Raw genomic sequence first — 17,427 nt, forward strand, 5'->3', positions numbered from 1 at the left:
AGATACTCTGCCCGATTGATCTAGGGTTCCGTAACGGCTGTCATGGTTCTGCCCGACGTAGTCGTTGGAATGCCGTCTCGGGGAGGGTATTACTAATGTTAAAATGGGTTATTATACTAACACACGTGCATTTGTGTAATTTATAGATTATTCACAGGAAATCCTTACTGAAAACCCTATGACAGCAATGTGAGTAATCTCCTTTTTGTAAACAGTTTTTACCAAACGTTAAATGTTTTACAATGAAATTTGGCAGTGATTGAGTCTTTGTAATTCTACGATTACTGCCGGTATGTTGGGGTTTTGTATACAAAATGTGAGTAACGTTACCATTGGACGAAGAGTTAGCCAATGTGTAATATGACCCACCAGTCAGGATTGGCAGTACTGAATGAGTAATTGGGTAGATGTAAACATTGTAATCGGTCTCAATACTGTTTAAATTAATAAAACTTTTCTTGATTAAACTGGGATTCACTCACCAATATTTCCCACTGACAAAATGTTTTTAAACGCGTTTCAGGTAACACAATGTGAAAGCCAATTAGAAGCCAGCTGGACAGCACTGAAGGCTTGGAAAAGTGGCTATAAAAGTTACATAAATAAAAGAAGGCGTTTATTAAAATAAAATGGGATTTATTCTTATGAATCAGTTTGTAATGAAAACTTGGGTTTATCCCAATATGTTTAATTATATAAAATATGGTGTTTTACTCTGATAAAATATTTCCTAACTACGGTCCTGATGTAATTTCCGCTGCCAAATAAATAAATACCGATACCATCTGACTGGTTCGCGGCTCCCGCTCCCAGGATAGGGTCAGGGGCCGTGACATGTGTTTAGAAGGCTGGCAAAAAAACCTTGTTCATCAGTATCTTGGCGAATGAACTTGGTTCAACCGGTTCAGTACCAGTACCCACTCCCAAATGCTCATCCCTAAATAAGTCAGTCTAAATATAGTTTCTTACATTTTTTTTAATAGTATTTACAATTTATAAACTATAAGTAAAAAGTAATAATAATAATAAACTCATCGCTGCTTCTAATATAAATGCAATAATAGGGGGAGGGGGTGTAAAAATAAATAATTACTAAATTATATATAAAATTTGTTTTTCTTTTCTCTTTTATAACAATTAATTTAACCTAAAATAGGGTTTTCTTAAATAACTTATTAACATTTTACTTTTAAAAAATATGAAAAGACAGCCTTGTTTTACTTTTTTTTGAACATTCAGATAAGTTTTATTCAAAATCGAGTTCGTCCAAAAATTTTTTTAATAAATATTTTTTATTCAAATAACTATTTTTAAAAATAATAATTACTATTATAATAATAATTAAAAAGACAACAAAAAGACAAAAAAACAATAAAATGTTGATTTGTGATGTAATGATGTAATGATGTAATGTTTTTATAGGATGGAGGTATAGTTATTAATTAGAGGGGGTGTATTTAGTAGCACCCAACTTAAATTGACATAAATAAACCAAGTATGGATACATACATATCATTTATTTCCAATATAAACAGAATGATGAAGTAACGGCTATATATACATATAATGTCGATAAACAACCTCAAACATACTTGATTACTGAGATGAACATGATTTGATATATAGATGAACTGTGTCGGTCAGTGATGATGTTGATTAACCGTGATGGCTGCCATTTTCATGAAGACCCTCGATATGGACCCTGACGACTACCGTTTGGTGATGAAGAACCTCAATGATGATATTTATGAACTAATGATATGATGATGTTGCATTACGGTTGATTTTTTCCGATCGGTACCGATGTTGGTGAACGGATGATCTGAAAAACCGAATCGTAGATACTAATATGATGCCACTGAGTTCCCTTTGTATAGTAGTACCCTATAAATATTAGGTTTTATTTATTTTGTATTCAAATTGGGTAGATCTGGTTTTTGATGGACTGAGACTAAATCAACCCAAAACCAAAAATTTATAATCTGTAGATAAAGGACCAAACCTTGTGTCGTATTTCTCGGGTTTATCAGGCTGGTCCACGTCGTCGGTTCATTGGTTTCCTCGGGTTGACACAAGAGACACGATACAAGGTTACAAAACATTAAAACCAAATTCCTAATTTCTAAAATGAATTCAAAATATCAACCTAGTATAAGGACTATTCGTGTAAATAAGCTTTAAGAAAACTATAATAAAATAATAATAATAAAAAGTTAGCTTGATAATCATACTTTAATTTAAGGTTACATTAGTCAAACTAAGAAATGACAATAGTCAAACCCACCAAATTGAACCGTTACCCACTACCTTGTTCCACCAACGGTCATTTATCCCACCAGTTTATCTTCTTCTGCACACACTGCCGAAACCCCAAAACAAATCAAAATCCAGCATTTTGCTCCCATTTCGACCTTATAAAACGAACCCCTTCTTCCCTCTTCTATCTCACCAAAAACCCTCAACTATGGATCAAAAGTCTCCTATAACACCCTCACCAAAAACACCACCCCCGACTCTACCGATGAATTCTCCTTCTCCGGCCACTGGTTCGGCTAAAACCAGCACTCCTAATCGTCTTTCGGTCCCAAAAGCATTCAAATATCCGGAAATGTAAGTGATCTTTTGTGGGTAGTTCTTGATTTGGAAAGATAAATCTTTCTTGGTAATAAAGTTTGATTTTTTTTAACTTTTTTTTTGTGTTGGTATAATAAGTGATCTTTTTTTTGTGTGTAGGTGTATAATAATAAGTGATCCTTTGTGGGCAATTCTTGATTTGTATTAGACTTTTTTTTTTTTTTTTTGTGTAGGTGTATAATAATAAGTGATCCTTTGTGGGCAATTCTTGATTTGTAATATTAATCTTTCTTGGTGATCTTCTGTGTGTAATTCTTGATTTGTAATATAAATCTTTTTTGATTATAAAATTAGAATTTTTTAGACTTTTTTTGTGTAGGTATATATAATAAGTGATCTTTTGTGGGTAATTCTTGATTTGAAATATTAACCTTTCTTTGTAACAAAATTAGATTTTTTTTAAACTTTTTGTGTAGGTATAATTAGTGATCTTTTGTGGGTAATTCTTGCTTTGTAATATAAATCTTTCTTGGTAATGAAGTTTGATTTTTTTTAACTTTTTTTGTAGGTATAGTATAGTAAGTGATCTTTTGTGGGTAATTCTTGATTTTTAATATTAATCTTTCTTGCTAACAAAATTAGAATTTTTGAAACTTTTTTTTTGTAGGTATGATTAGTGATCTTTTGTGGGTAATTCTTGATTTGTAATATAAATCTTTCTTTGTCATAAAATTTGATTTTTTGTAACTTTTTTGTGTAGGTATAAAAGCCCAACTGATCAAATCATGTCACCTGTTTCAAAAGGGCTTCTTGCTAGAAAAAAGTCTTTTAAATCATCTCCTTTGTTACCACCATCATCTGCTAGAAATCAACAACACAAGGTTCCAGGTTCAAGGTTTCAAGATCTGGGTGCTGTTAAAGTTTGATGAATTTTGATGGGTTGATATCCTTTTTAGCTAAAAGGGTTTGTAAAAGTTGAAATATTGATTTATTTTGAAGGGTTTGATTGTTTGTGTGTTGTTAGAATCTTGTTTTGTATGATTGAATCTTTTACCATGATATAAAGATTATGATACTTGAAATCTTGATTTGTTCAAATAGGTTTCATTAGAAAATTACCAAAATGGACTTGTTGGCCAATAAAAAAGATTCTATTTTTAGAAACAAAATAAAACCGTGTTACAAGTAATTTTTCTTTGAACGACCAACAAAACTCAATTTATTCATACTCCAACCAGATAGAAACTATCTGGCGCTTGCAAGCATACACGTAGGAGGTGTTACAAGTAATTTTAAATGAAATTTAACTAGTTTGTGCCCTTGGGGCGCACAAGTACAAAAGTGGAGGTAGGAGGACATGTACTTATGCGCCTGATACACGTGGTGGCCTCTTATTCGTTGGCTTGGTCGCAGATGTACAAAGGTTGTAGGCCACCTGACGCACATTACGATGGGTGGCACGTTTTCTTAGATGAACAAACTTGAAAGAAAAAATCGAATAATGCTTTAAGTTGTTTTATTGAGCAAAAAGATCATTTTTGTGATTTTTCTTGTGGGTTGTGTTAACACACACCAATGAATAAACAAGTAATACCATACATTTTAAAGAAGTTACACTAATAAGTTGGAAATTGAGATAATTTTCATTCCAAACTAACTTCATACCACTGAATCGAGCCAACATCTCCATCGATTTCAAGTTCACAAACCGACTTAATAAGAAACGAAACAGCATCATCAATGGATTCAAATCTTGCAAGGTCCGGAGGCAGTGATTCGGCTGGCCAATTTTCTAGCCACCCCTTCAATCTATCCCTGAGTTCTTCCTCATTCACAAATTCTTCGGCTTTACCTGGCTCCATTAGTACATAAGTGTCTGTTTCCATGTTCGATCTCCTTCTCCTTACACCATAGATCTGTTTACATGCCATAAAATTGCGTAAATAACTTCCCCTTTCCGCGCAAACCATGTGCATAATTTCGTATTTTAATAAACTCTAAAGACCTTGCCTTTGTTGCATTCCTGTGATGCCTTTCCATAATGGTATATTGGGGGCACCAGTAACTTGAGTAACTCAAACATTGAGTTGCAAAACTTGACTTCTGGTGGACATGATTATGGTTTTTTGGTGCATTGTTTTCTGCAAATGAAGTGCAGCTAATTAGTTCAAGGTTCCAAAGTGTTTTTTAGGTGACAACCTGTTACTGTGGCCGTCAATACCATACTAACCAATGAGATTCGAAAAAATGTACCTTAAAGTTAGAAAACCAACGAAAGCTTAATTTAAACATGAGACCTCTGCTAGAGGCACTCACGCAGTGGCGAAGCTTGAGATTTCTCACCGGGGGCAGAAATCATCGGACCTAAAAATTTCTATAAAATCGCGGGGTCGAAAACATATATACTCAAAAATTTCTATACGAAAACTACACAATCTCCACTACATAGCGAAAAGTTCGCCCCCCCCCCCCTCTGCTTAAGCACCCCCTTAAGGTTACTGTTACTGGCCGTCAATACTGTACTAACCAATGAGATTCGAAAAAAATGTACCTTAAAGTTAGAAAACCAATGAAAGCTTAATTTAAACATGAGACCTCTACAAGAGGCACTCACGCAGTGGCGAAGCTTGAGATTTCCGACCGGGGGCAGAAGTCATCGGACCTAAAAATATCTATAAAATCGCGGGGTCGAAAACGTATATACCCAAAAACTTCTATATGAAAACTACATACTCTCCACTACTGAGCGGAAAGTTTGGAGGGTTGCCCCCCCCCCCCCCACTTAAGCACCCCCTTAAGGTTAAAGTAGCGAAAGGCCATTCAAATGTCGGTTAATCTTGCATAATGGTAAAATCTAACAAAGAGCTTACCGACAATCCATAACCCGAACCAAGAGCAAAAAACTAATTTGAATTCAGAATGTTTCGAATTTTGGATTTCTCAAGTGTAACTCCAATGAACAGGCATCCCGAGGTTCAACGAGGACGCACACACCGCTTTGTCAATTATTTTTCAAGAAAGAAAGTAAAATAACAACTAATAACAACTATACTCAGTAAATCTCACATATAAAAAACTATCTAAGAAAGAGAGTAAATCCATTTATAATTTTATATAGGGCTGGCAAATCGTGTCTTAGCAGGTTTAACAGGTATCTGATAACGCGAACAACAAAAATTTTAAACATGAATACGACTCATTTAACTACTTTATATCCAATGTCTCTAAGACAAATGTATATTTTATGTGCTTAGAAAGAGAAATAATGGATCTTAACTTTCAAATTTTGATTATTTTAAAAAATGTAAAAAATCATATGGTGTACTTTTCTGTTACCGTGTCTTAGCAGGCTACCTACATGTTAGCTATTGCGAGCACTAATTTTATAAAGCTAAAACAAAGTTTCAATTAGAAAGATTGATATGAATTATTATTAAAGTGTTAATAATTAGTTAAGCTTACCTGTAAAAAATGTAGACCCATGCCTGAAAAGCTGTGTCTGCACAAGTGCATCCATGAAATCACATTGAATGGTGAACCACAACCTCTAAATCTCTTATCAAAACCTTTCCATATCTTCCATTTCACCCCCTCATCTTCCACCACACTCCACAACTCACCCCCAAACTTTCTCACAAACAGAAATACCCGCCATATAAACATCTTCCCGCGTCTATAAACATAGAAAAAAAGCATTCATTACCCTGAAATAACGCTGAGCCTTCTGTTATTATTCAATCATCAAACCCTAACCCTAATCCCCTGTTCTTTCTCATAATATTCAAATTCTCCCCGTCGGTCTTGATTTTTCGCCGTTTTATCGTTGAATTCAGCGCAACAATGGTGCCGCCGGTGATCTAAACAATCTATCGATTCAAGTAAGCTCAGTTTCCTTCAATCATCATCATTATTGTTTTTTATTGTTCTCGTATGAGTTACGTTACATGAATCTCGTAGATTTAGCGTAATTTAGCTGAATTCATTCATTCAACAGGTTTTTATCAGCGAATTGTGGCGTTTACGAGAGATCTGTGTTGGAATTGCGTTGTTTCGATGTTACGAATTGTAAATTATCGCCGTGAAACCCTAGGTTTTGTGTTTTTGGTGCCGTTCGTCGGTTTTGAAACCCTAGAGCATCGTAGGCACAAATTTGATTCGGAAATGTGACTAGTTTTGATTGATTATATGTTGAATCCATGAGATCACGGTTTTAGATGCATGAATCTCGTAGATTAAGCATGATTTAGTAGAATTCAACGGTTTTATCGGCGAATTAAGGCGTTCATGAGAGATCTGTGTTAGAATTTGCGGCGTAACCCTAGGTTTTGTGTTTTTGGTGCGGTTTGTCGGTTTTGAAACCGTAAAGCGTCCTAGACACAATTCGGATACAGAAATGTAACTAGTTCTGGTACAAAACTCGATGAGATCACGGTTTTAGGTCATACTGGATCTGGTTGTGTCGCATTTTTGGTATTCATATTTCACAGTGATCTGTTGAACAGAACAGAAATACAGAATGGAACAGAATAATGGGGGTGGTAGGAGTATCATAGAAGAGGATTTACTTAACAATGACAAAATTGTTGGCTACCGTTCTTCCTCGTCTTCTACCTCGTCGTATTCAAATCGTTTTGAAGTAGATGTCGGTGAAGATGACGCAGCGTTTTACGAGTTTGAAGAACACGATTCGGCCTCAGGAGTTTTGAATTCTGAGTCACCAACGATGACGAGTACATTGCCTCAAAATAGTGATTTGGATACGGTATATGGAGCGATAAAACAATCGCCGCCTGTGCAAGTGATGGGGGAGCCTGCGGGTTATGATCTTAATCGGTCTCCATCACCAATGTTTGGTTTAAAGCATAGAAGTAATTCAGAATGGAGTCTAGGATCTAGTGATTCGTTGTTTAGTATCCGTACGGGGAATAATAGCTTCTCGTTGGATGGTGGTTTTTACTTGAGCAAATCTGGAGAACTTAACTGGATCGATGATAAGTTGTCACCGTCACCGTCACCGTCACCGGGCTTGCCAACGGTGATGGACACGTCAGCGGAAAACGAACGGAAGAGTGGTAGTACAAACAGTGAATCGGGGGAGAAAGAAGAAACCGTCGAAACCCAAAATGCGTCACTGGTTGATTCCGAAAAGGAAAAAGGAAATCTTTCCGCTTCTTTAAGTGCCGATTCTTTTGCATTCCCTGTGTAAGCTAACCTCCACTTCATTCCAACTTTGGTTAATAACATGATTTGTGTAACAAAATTTAATGTGATGAATCGTGTTATGGTGGTTCTCAGGCTTGCAGGAGGCGGTCCAAGTCCAACAAAGGTGGAGGCTGAAAAACCGCAGTCGGCACCATCAACACCGCCAGCAGAGGCGGCACAAACTACACCTAAAGCTCCACCCGCGACCCCTAAAGCCGGTGGCAACCAATGGTACCATTGCTTCTCATGTTTCCCCATGTGTTGTTGACGTTTCAACAATGACACCATCAGTGAGATGACACAAGTTTTTGCCCGATAGTGCCTCGGATGGCGTTGATCCAGTAAGTCCCCTAACGCAACGAGAAGCTAAGGTATATACGGCTCGACTCATTCTACCACTTGGTTTAATGTTTATCCAGCTGTTTAACAATACTAAGAACATGAGGTGGAATTATACGCGGGTATTTGAAAACCCAAGCATCGTTCGGATCTATAGCCGTTGTAAGCATATAATCAGATAATCATATATAGATATACATACACACCCATTCAAATAATATACATTTTGATAGTAAATGGGTACACAAGATTGGTCGATTTTTTGGTTCTTGGCTTGGAATTGGTCTACAAACGTATAGATTAAGTCACGAGATATCTCATTATCCTACAAACTTTGTATTAAAGATTGTATCTATCCTTGTGTTTGATCACCTCCAGACTGGAGAGTAAAAGTAATGTGAGGTTTATATAAGCGTTTTTCATGATCTTTTATAATAGATTTGAACAAACTGGTTTTAGTGTGTGTTTTTAGAGAAATTATGATATACCAAACTTGATGTATACATTACAAATGAGACTTTAGCTATAGGTAATTGTAAGAACTGAAACATTAAGTTCGTCCAAAGTAACTAACAACGTAACTATAGTATATAAACTTACAAAAAATGTAACTGGAATATTAAGTTTGTCAAAATAACCAAGTTAAAATACAAAATAAAAATCGGGAATATAACATGTGAAACAAATCACCTCCATAGCGTAGTTCCCATCTTCTACTTATTGATCATTAGAATAGTGGGTATGGAGAGCCTCATCCCCAAGGTGATGGGCCGTCATGTCGGCGTCACGTAAGAGTGGCTTGGAGGGGATGGACCTAGGGGGTGGGGGATGAACCCCTTTATGTAATATATGTTACGTGTTAAATAGTATAGGGGGTTATGAGTCAACTGTTAGAAACTATAAGGGTTGTAATTGTAAATGGTCATTTGTATTAGTTTGTTATATAAACAAACAGAGAGCATAATGAAGGTATGGTTGAGTTGAATAAATCTTCTTCTTAGTTTCTCTCTCTAATCTCTCTCTAAAATCTGCACGTATCAATATATGTATGTATGTATAGGTATATGTGAGAGAAGGGAGGAGAAGGAGGCCCGGCGAGATCGGCTGGTGGGAGCCGGAAAGGACGGGACGGGACGGGACGAGGGGGGCGGTGTGGAGGACCGGCGCCGGGCCTCGTCGGGCCTAAGCCGGCCCCCATACCGCTTAGTCTTAAGGGGTTTCCTACGCTATGGAGGTGATTTATTTAAAACTTACAACCGTTGTCAACATCCACCATCGTCAACTACGATCACAACCTTTTAATCCCATGGACCCACCTACGTAATTTTTAATTCCAAACCACAGAAATAGAGATAGATGTCAGGAGACATGTGGTGGTGGACAGTAAGAGTGTATATGAAGTATATAATGATGATGTTGGGGACTGAGATCAAGAAAGATGAATGTCTTGTGGTATAAACTCACGGGACACTTTATATAACTACAATCACGTCATGTCTATCACATAAAACAATATTCATGGAACGGCAACTTTTCTTCCTTTAGGCTACCGCACTTTTCAAATTGGAGAGCCCCGTTATCCTACTCCAACCAGACTAAGTTGTCTTAATCAGTTTGGGCGTTTCCCCAGGAAACCATACCGTCGGCTGTCACTTGACAGTCGTTGTGCCACCACAAGAGCATAATTCTCTGGCGTAACACGCGGTGTGACGAAAACCCGGGTGGGCTTGGGATTCACACAAGGCCTAGCTCAAATCCTTCCTTGCCTTAATCCACCAAAAGTGACACAAGTGAGGATCGACTTAGGTCTCCACTAAAGAACCCGAGCCTCCTACCACTAGGCCACAAATGATGGATTATTACATAAAACAATAATAATTTAAACGCTTATTAGATTTTAGATATAAGTTTTGAATTTTATTTTAGAAAGTTAATTACATTCCTACAATTTCCCGATCTCAAAAATAGTATAATACGTATGAATATATTATGATGGTTTGTAGAATTAATTTTTACATAGAAATACAGATTAGCATCTTCTCACTTAGTAAATATATGATTTAGGTGTTTACTGTTAGTCCAATAGGCAATAATAGTAAAACAGTAGATGCCTTTATAACAATAACAATTTAATTGTAAAGAAAAATCTAAAAAAGATGTACTGTTGTATATAGCTCCCGGCGAGGATCGAACTCGCGACCTTTCGCTTACGAAGCGAACGCACTACCACTATGCTACGGAAGCAATTGTTGTCTTGAATTACTTTTCATAACTAATAAAGTCTACATCACATCTCGATCACTCAACGTTCTCTATAAACTCAAAAATGTCTGTATCAGATGTTAATCATTGAACTCATCTTACCGTTAAATCGCAGAAACCCTAACGTATGCTTACATCTGGTAAGTTAACTCAAATGCTTATTTCATACATTTGTTCATCATAGTAGAGTTGAATTCTTTCGTGTAATGATGGATTAACTTATCATATTAGCAATTAAGAATTAGGGTTTTTGTTTTTGTTTCGATTTTTATACAATAATGTTGTAATGAAGTGATATTCATTAATAACATGAACAATGCAACAACTGAATCTAGTTCAAAGAAGAAGAAAAGGAATAATAGTGATTTCGTACAGTCACTTGCAAGGATTGCAGTGGCCCAAATATGTGAAACCCTAGGGTTTAGAGGGTTTCAACACTCTGCACTTGATACACTATCTGTTATAGCCTGTAAATACATTCAAGATATCGGAAAGTTGTCGAATTTTTACGCAGAATTAGCCGGTAGGACCGAGAGTAATGTGTTTGATATAGTTCATGGGCTGGAAGATTTGGGGATTTTACAGGGGTTTGTAGGCGGTTCGGGTTTAGATCGTAGTTTGTTGGAGTCCGGGATTGTTAACCAGATTTCTCGGTTTATTGGCGAGTCGGAAGAAGTAGCGTTTGCGTATTCGGTTCCGTCGTTTCCTGTGGTTAAAGAACGGGAGTGTGCACCGAGTTTCTTTCGTGCTGCAGAGACGCCCCCTGATAATGTACCCCCTTGGTTACCTTGTTTTCCTGATCCCGAAACATATGCTGTTACTAGCTCGGCTTCGGCCAGTATAGAACAAAGTGAGACAAAGAAGGATGAAGTTGATCGAGATCAGAAGGTTGAAATGTTATCGTTGTTGAGAGCGGAAGAGCGTTTGGTTTGCAGTGGGTTTAACGTTAAAGTACCTTTTGTTATTAAAGCGGGACGTGGTAGTGGAAAGGGGCAAGTGAATAATCCTTTTCTTGCGTCTGCTTTAGAATACGGGGAGATGAAGGTTTCTTTGGTTTCTCTTCCTGCTAGACTTGTGGAAGAAGACGTGGCCCGAAATCATAGTGTATGGGCCAAACATGTGTCTTCGCTGTGGACGTTTGCTCCGGTAACTCACGGGTTTAAAAGCAGTGATCTTGAAACATATGAAGGTAGCAAAGAGATTTCTGTAGGCAATAGACCTGCAGTGCGGTTGAAGTTTAACACGCGCAAGAAATCATCAGTTACCGCAAATAAACACAGAAAGCGTGAAGTCACAGAAAGCGTGATTCGAGAAATGACGGGAATATGATCAAAGAGAAGACTGAAGATGTTTTAGAGGTATGTTTGTAGTCTCAGTAATGAATTTAAGACGATTGTGATTCTTTTAAATTAAGATTCTTCACTTGATATCTATACAAAAATCTTTCATATGTTGAATGACATGGTGCGTTGGCATAACTTGTTCGTTGCTTTAAGTAGATAGTGGGGTGCAAACGAGCCGAGCCGAGCCCGAGCTTGACCAGGCTCGAGTTCGAGCTCGATAAACTTATGAGAGCTCGGGCTCGAGCTCGGCTCGATTCGAGCTTTGTTTTCAAGGCTCGAGCTCGGCTCGTTTGTATTTTCTCAAGCTCGAGCTCGGCTCGTTTATTATCTATTAATTAATATATTAAATAAAAATAATACAAATAATAGACTTTTTCGGCTCGCGAGCTCAATAAGTGAAGCTCGGGCTCGTTTACTAAATAAGCTTATTTTTAGGTTTGAGGTCGGCTTGTAAACAAGTTTGAATAAGCTCGGCTCGACTCGGCTCGTTTACACTAAGGCTCGACGAGCCTAACGAGCTTCACATGCGAGGCTCGAACTCAGGCTCGATAAACAAACGAGCTTTATTTCAGGCTCAAGCTCGGCTCGGCTCGTTTCGAGCTTTTTCTCGAGCCGATCTCAAGTAGCTCGCGAGCCGCTTGGCTCGTTTGCACCCCTAGTAGATACTATGGTTATTGCAATGTAATGGCACAATATGATTTCACTAATGGTCAAACATTGTATTAATATGCGCGCGAGTTGCTCAAATACCTGTATTCTGGGAAATGCTTTGAAGCAAAGAACACGAACATAATGCAGTTTCTTTTGTATTATAATTCATATCCGTTCGAACACACATTTGATTTGCAGATACATGATTTCACTAGAACTTATGCTTCTAAAAACAGCAAAAGAGAAGAAAACAGAAACCTACATCGGGAATAATCGCCTACAATGTGGCCTCACTTGCCAATCATGCAGACTGCTTACTTGATCGTTCACAACTTCAGTAATCAAATCTTTAAAAATTAACCGTTCTATATCCAACACTAGATCGGGAACCTGATGATAATACTCATCCCAATCTTGTGACCGTTTATTCACATCTGCATTTATGATATCCGTCACTTCATCATCTTCATCGGGTACGCCTATTTCTTGTTTATTTTGCAGACCGTCAATTCCCGACCATAATTCTTTCAGTAACGTATCTGCATTCCGAGTCCTCCGTTTATGTGGCCCTAAAGGACCGAACCTGGCTAGTTTATCGCCAAGAATGTCGTTCACAGTATCAAATACCAATTTTCTTCTTATTTTCGATCTCATAAACTTTTTGTCGCGTATTTTGGTTTTCTCCAAAACATGGAATAACTCAGGGTTAATGAAACCGGCGGTTGGGTGAAGTTGAGCTATTGCGGCGGTACCGTCTAGATCTCGTAAGCATCCCGAGGCTAATAATATCTCTTCTACATATCTGTGATCTCCAGTTTCATCCTCATCGGTGTTTGTGTTCAATAGTTCAATTTGATGAACTAAGTTCTTTATTTTTTCTAGTTTCATCTTATCGAACTCAGAATACTGATGTTGTGCCTCTTCAAATTGTAAGTTTTCGTCGTCTGAAACGATAAAGAGATAAAAAGCTTAATAAATATTATCAGAAACAACTCAACAAGGTACGTAGTTCGGTAGATTTCGATATGTACCGTTAAAGGAAATAGCTTTCATCTTTACGGGAGATGGCGTGTCTTCTGTGTAGAATGCATCAAGAACCGAGACGGGGCTGGGTTGTTCCATGGTATGTTTGTCATGTTTAGCTGTTGACTCACTCACCCTGTGGTTTTTCTTTCGTTGAAACGGGCTATTGACCTCTTGGCTCCACTCGGTACTCGTGACTTCTGAATCATTCGATTGGAAGGAAACCGTTTCACTTTGTTGACTCAAGTTTCTTGTATCACTACTGTCTTGCCGTTGATCTACGGTTTTTGCCTTTGGATGTTTGTTCGTTGAGCCCAACGGAGGTCGTTGCATACCGGGTTGCTTCTTGGGCCTGCTCAAATCAGACGATGGCCCGATTATACTGTTCTTTGATCTCTGCATTTTTCGGCTCACAGTTCCAGAACATTCTCTTACGTTTGGATCTTTCAACCGACTCCTACGAACCATATCTCGTCTAGCTTCAGTCTGTTTGACCTTTTTTGGAGTTATAGCGGGGGAAACCGGTTGGTCAACTTTTTGGCTCAACCTATCATCAGCGTTGCTATTATTGAATGCGTATTCTTCGTTCTCTAACCTGTTTTTCGTCTTTTGCATTGCTTCTAGAATCTGCTTAAGGGCTCTGAGATCCTTTCCAGCTGATTCGAACTCGTGTTCGGTCAAACGTTTTTCTATCTCATCGTAAATCGACAGTGAACCCGGTTTAGCTCGTCGTGGACCTTTCTTACTCTTGAAAGGTGGCTTCCATGGGCCCCGACCGCCGCGTTCTTGCTTCCATGGAGCCGTTTCCAGGGGTATTCTTGTAAATACATGATTGACTTTAACCCCCCTTTGAGTTTTGTGAACCCCTGGGGATACAGAAGTACAATCATGCTTTAATTCTTCCTCTTTTCTTGATAGTTTTGAGTTCACGACCGACTCTTCGTAAAAACATCCGTTTGTTTTCGAGGTTTTACTTTCATCAACGGAGGGTGTTAGAGCTTCCAAACCCATCAATCTAGCGACAACACTTGACGATGTTCGCTTATTACTCGTTCGATCCTTAGTGGAATTACTGCTGTCGAGTGACAACCTCGGAAGCTCTTTGATCGTCATACCGGATTTCATCTGGTACCGTGATTCCCGTCCATCACACGAGAACCGTGTTGTCTCCTTTAATTCCTTCAGGTTCCTATAAATTCTCTCGTACTGAATGGGTTTTTCGTGCGGGGACGGCCTCGGGGAATCAACGTGCTTCATCGTGGGCCCTACTCGTTCGTCTTTTGCCACTCTTTTAATTGATACCACACGCGGTTCTCTGGTCATTGAATCCTTTACGACATCTCTGATATCAGGTGATTGCACAAACAGATCGGGTTGTTTTTTGTGTAAAAATGGAGTTGAAGAGGGTTCGGAGATGACACTTTGGCAAGACGACAATTCTGTTTGAACTCGTTTGCTACAATCTAATGGTGGCATGGCGGTAGACGAGCTAGAAGAAGAAATCGAGTTTCTTGGTAATTCGATAGAGAGACTGTTTTTCTCTTTAATGACCGCCTTTGGGGAGTTTTCCTGCAAGCAACCGAAATATTATTCAGTGCGACTTTTTTTAACCGTACACTTGTAATTTCTTTTGTAAAACCAAATGTTATACTTGCTAAAATGCATACAGATTACAGAACACAAAGATATGGTCAAGCAGTGGCGGATCTTGCCCGTTGAACGTGCCAGGGCCGAAAGACACGAGCACTAAAAAAAGCCCAGGCAAGCCTGGGCCAAAAATAGTATATATAAACAATTTCGATCGAAATGCGGAAAATTAGCACTACGGCCGAAAAACTTGCCCGGGCCGTGGCCCTGCCGCAGCCCTTCTAAGAACCGCCCCTATGGTCAAGTGGCCGGTTTTAGGCGATTTGTAGGTTATTTTGCAATGAAATTACAAGTATGGTGGCTAGAGTAAAAAGTATTGGTCTTACCTTGTCATTCATGAGCTCTGTTTCACCATTGTTACTTTGACCTACAGACAGACAATTTGCAATTTGTTACAAAAGCTAAACAAAAATGTTTCTATGATGATTACATGCCGATATGATAGCTTACAAATAGTCAAAAGTAGGGCTGCAAACGAACCGGATAAACACAAACAAGGCCTTGTTCATGTTCGTTCATTAAGGAAATAAAAGTGTTCATGAACGAGATTTTTTGTTCGTGTTCGTTCGTTAATTTTAGGTAACACAAACAAATGTTCATTTACACAAACAAACGTTCATGAACATAATCGAATACAAACGAACATATATTAAATTTCGAATAAAATCTACATTTTTAATCACAAACATTACATAGATCAACCCTAGTGATATACAATGTAATATACAATAAACTAATATTTATAGGCCTAACCCAGTTAATACAACATTTTTTTATGTTCATACACGTTTTGTCCTTTAGGCCTAACCCAGTTAGTTTTTTCAGTTAAATTTGGTCATGTGCTTTGCACATGACGGCATTTTTGTTGATTCAAAGGTTGCAGAAGCTTTGAGCTGTAAATCTGCCGTTGAACTTACCTTTAAATTGACAAAAATGCCCTCATGTGCAAAGCATATGACCAAATTTAACTGAAAAAACTAACTGGGTTAGGCCTAAAGGACAAAACGTGTATGATATGAAAACATAAAGGACAAAACTCGTCAATTTTGAACATAAAGGACAACTCCTGAAAATGGGTATAAAGATAAAGGACAATCCTTGAAATTCACTCTATTAAATATTTTATTAGTGGGAAATTTGAAGTATTTAAACAAAACATAAAATTAAAATCCCTGGTGAGCTATCTATCGAACATAAACCACAAACGAACACGTTACTGAACATAAACGAATGAACACAAACGGAACGGTTCGTCGGTTTGTTTGCAGCCCTACATGTATGCGCTTTGTTAAGAATTTTATGCAAATTCACATAGTTATTATGAAACTTGTTGCTGTTCTATAAGTTTCTTGCAATTCATCCATCTTTCCGTGGCTTCCTGTTTCATTGGGATTACTTATTAAAACTGGTTATCTACTTATCCAACCGCTTATTCGGTCATTTACACGCGAAATAAGCACAAGTTTGAAACAAACAGTTGTCCCAAACACCCCATAAGTTGAACTAAAACATTCATAATTCATCCATACCTGGAGGCAGCCTCTTGTGGGTGTGACCATTTCGGCGTTGACCAAGAAAGTAGCGGTGGTCAAACATCTGGAAGAGACCATTCATGCATCCTACTTGCTTCTGTTTATCACCTCTCAAAGTATGCAAAACCTCCTTATCTCCCATTTGCACCACCACCACTGCACCGTTTCTTATTTTCAAATAATCAAAACTCAAAGATTTTATAAAAAAGATTATTGAATTAATATCATAATATTCTTTCTTTTGTTGGGTGCAACCTAAAAAGTTCCAAGATTGTAGCTTTTTTTGGTTCTTACTGTTTACAGAAGAGGATATGATGGAATATATGTAGGCATTGTTGATTTTTTTTTAGTGGGAAGTGAATTAGGTGTCAAATTTTAAGAATGAGAGGGAAAATATTTAACAAATTCTAGAGAGAGAGGGGGGAATTAGTGGGTCAGATGTGCACTGGCCATCCATGTGGACAAAATAATGTTTGTGGGTCTGGAGTCTGGCCTCTTCATGTGGTGTTTGTCAGGTGATTGGAGTTTTAGTAAAATGTATGGAAACTTCAAGTTCTAAAGGTCTTTTGTAAACTTATCTTTTTCCAAAATGACCAATTTACCCTTTTGTATTCATCATATTCCTCATTCTTTGAGTTTTCTTGGTGGGTTGAGTTGGTAATTTAACATAAGTTTACTGTCTTTTAATAAAGGGGGAGACTATTTGCACACTTTGTGTGTAGATAGGCAGCCTAAAAAGGGTTTTTTTTGTCCTATACGCACACCTTGCAGTGTCGAGCTGTGGCCAAAGCGCGACGTTTTGGTCCGGTCAACCAGTCAAAGGCTGACGGGCACCCGTCTGACGGGTCTGTTGA

General features: G+C 38.0%; 5 protein-coding genes and 1 non-coding gene across 7 annotated transcripts; 3 read left to right on the top strand and 3 right to left on the bottom strand.

The window, feature by feature from the left end:
• Positions 1–2,365: 2,365 nt before the first annotated feature.
• On the top strand, positions 2,366–3,620 carry LOC110868720. The gene is made up of 2 exons (XM_022117960.2): positions 2,366–2,610; positions 3,335–3,620. The coding sequence occupies exons 1-2, from the start codon at positions 2,465–2,467 to the stop codon at positions 3,498–3,500; spliced, it is 312 nt and encodes a 103-aa protein (XP_021973652.1). The 5' UTR covers positions 2,366–2,464; the 3' UTR covers positions 3,501–3,620.
• Positions 3,621–4,150: 530 nt separating this feature from the next.
• Positions 4,151–6,168, bottom strand: LOC110868719 (protein CHLORORESPIRATORY REDUCTION 7, chloroplastic). Its single transcript, XM_022117959.2, has 3 exons — positions 6,037–6,168; positions 4,585–4,715; positions 4,151–4,490 (listed from the first exon to the last, which is right to left on the bottom strand). The coding sequence occupies exons 1-3, from the start codon at positions 6,089–6,091 to the stop codon at positions 4,218–4,220; spliced, it is 459 nt and encodes a 152-aa protein (XP_021973651.1). The 5' UTR covers positions 6,092–6,168; the 3' UTR covers positions 4,151–4,217.
• A 90-nt stretch (positions 6,169–6,258) lies between these two features.
• On the top strand, positions 6,259–8,527 carry LOC110868718. Its single transcript, XM_022117958.2, has 3 exons — positions 6,259–6,452; positions 6,569–7,776; positions 7,870–8,527. Exons 2-3 carry the CDS (start codon positions 7,091–7,093, stop codon positions 8,042–8,044), a joined length of 861 nt encoding a protein of 286 aa, XP_021973650.1. The 5' UTR covers positions 6,259–6,452; positions 6,569–7,090; the 3' UTR covers positions 8,045–8,527.
• A 1,760-nt stretch (positions 8,528–10,287) lies between these two features.
• TRNAT-CGU lies at positions 10,288–10,359 on the bottom strand. Its single transcript has one exon. It is a non-coding gene; the product is annotated as a tRNA-Thr (tRNA).
• Positions 10,360–10,463: 104 nt separating this feature from the next.
• LOC110868717 (transcription initiation factor TFIID subunit 8) lies at positions 10,464–15,376 on the top strand. 2 transcript variants are annotated; one of them, XM_035975325.1, is made up of 2 exons: positions 10,464–11,735; positions 15,071–15,376. In XM_035975325.1, exon 1 carries the CDS (start codon positions 10,687–10,689, stop codon positions 11,704–11,706), a length of 1,020 nt encoding a protein of 339 aa, XP_035831218.1. In that variant the 5' UTR covers positions 10,464–10,686; the 3' UTR covers positions 11,707–11,735; positions 15,071–15,376. The 2 variants fall into 2 exon arrangements, with proteins under 2 accessions (XP_035831218.1, XP_021973649.1); XM_022117957.2 differs by lacking the exon at positions 15,071–15,376 and adding an exon at positions 12,570–12,704.
• LOC110868716 (protein LONGIFOLIA 1) lies at positions 12,500–17,117 on the bottom strand. Its single transcript, XM_022117956.2, has 4 exons — positions 16,571–17,117; positions 15,368–15,408; positions 13,403–14,963; positions 12,500–13,315 (listed from the first exon to the last, which is right to left on the bottom strand). The coding sequence occupies exons 1-4, from the start codon at positions 16,713–16,715 to the stop codon at positions 12,630–12,632; spliced, it is 2,433 nt and encodes an 810-aa protein (XP_021973648.1). The 5' UTR covers positions 16,716–17,117; the 3' UTR covers positions 12,500–12,629.
• Positions 17,118–17,427: the final 310 nt, after the last annotated feature.

This window comes from Helianthus annuus, chromosome 7 (genome assembly GCF_002127325.2).
Source record: "Helianthus annuus cultivar XRQ/B chromosome 7, HanXRQr2.0-SUNRISE, whole genome shotgun sequence".
Classification (NCBI taxonomy): Eukaryota; Viridiplantae; Streptophyta; class Magnoliopsida; order Asterales; family Asteraceae; genus Helianthus; species Helianthus annuus.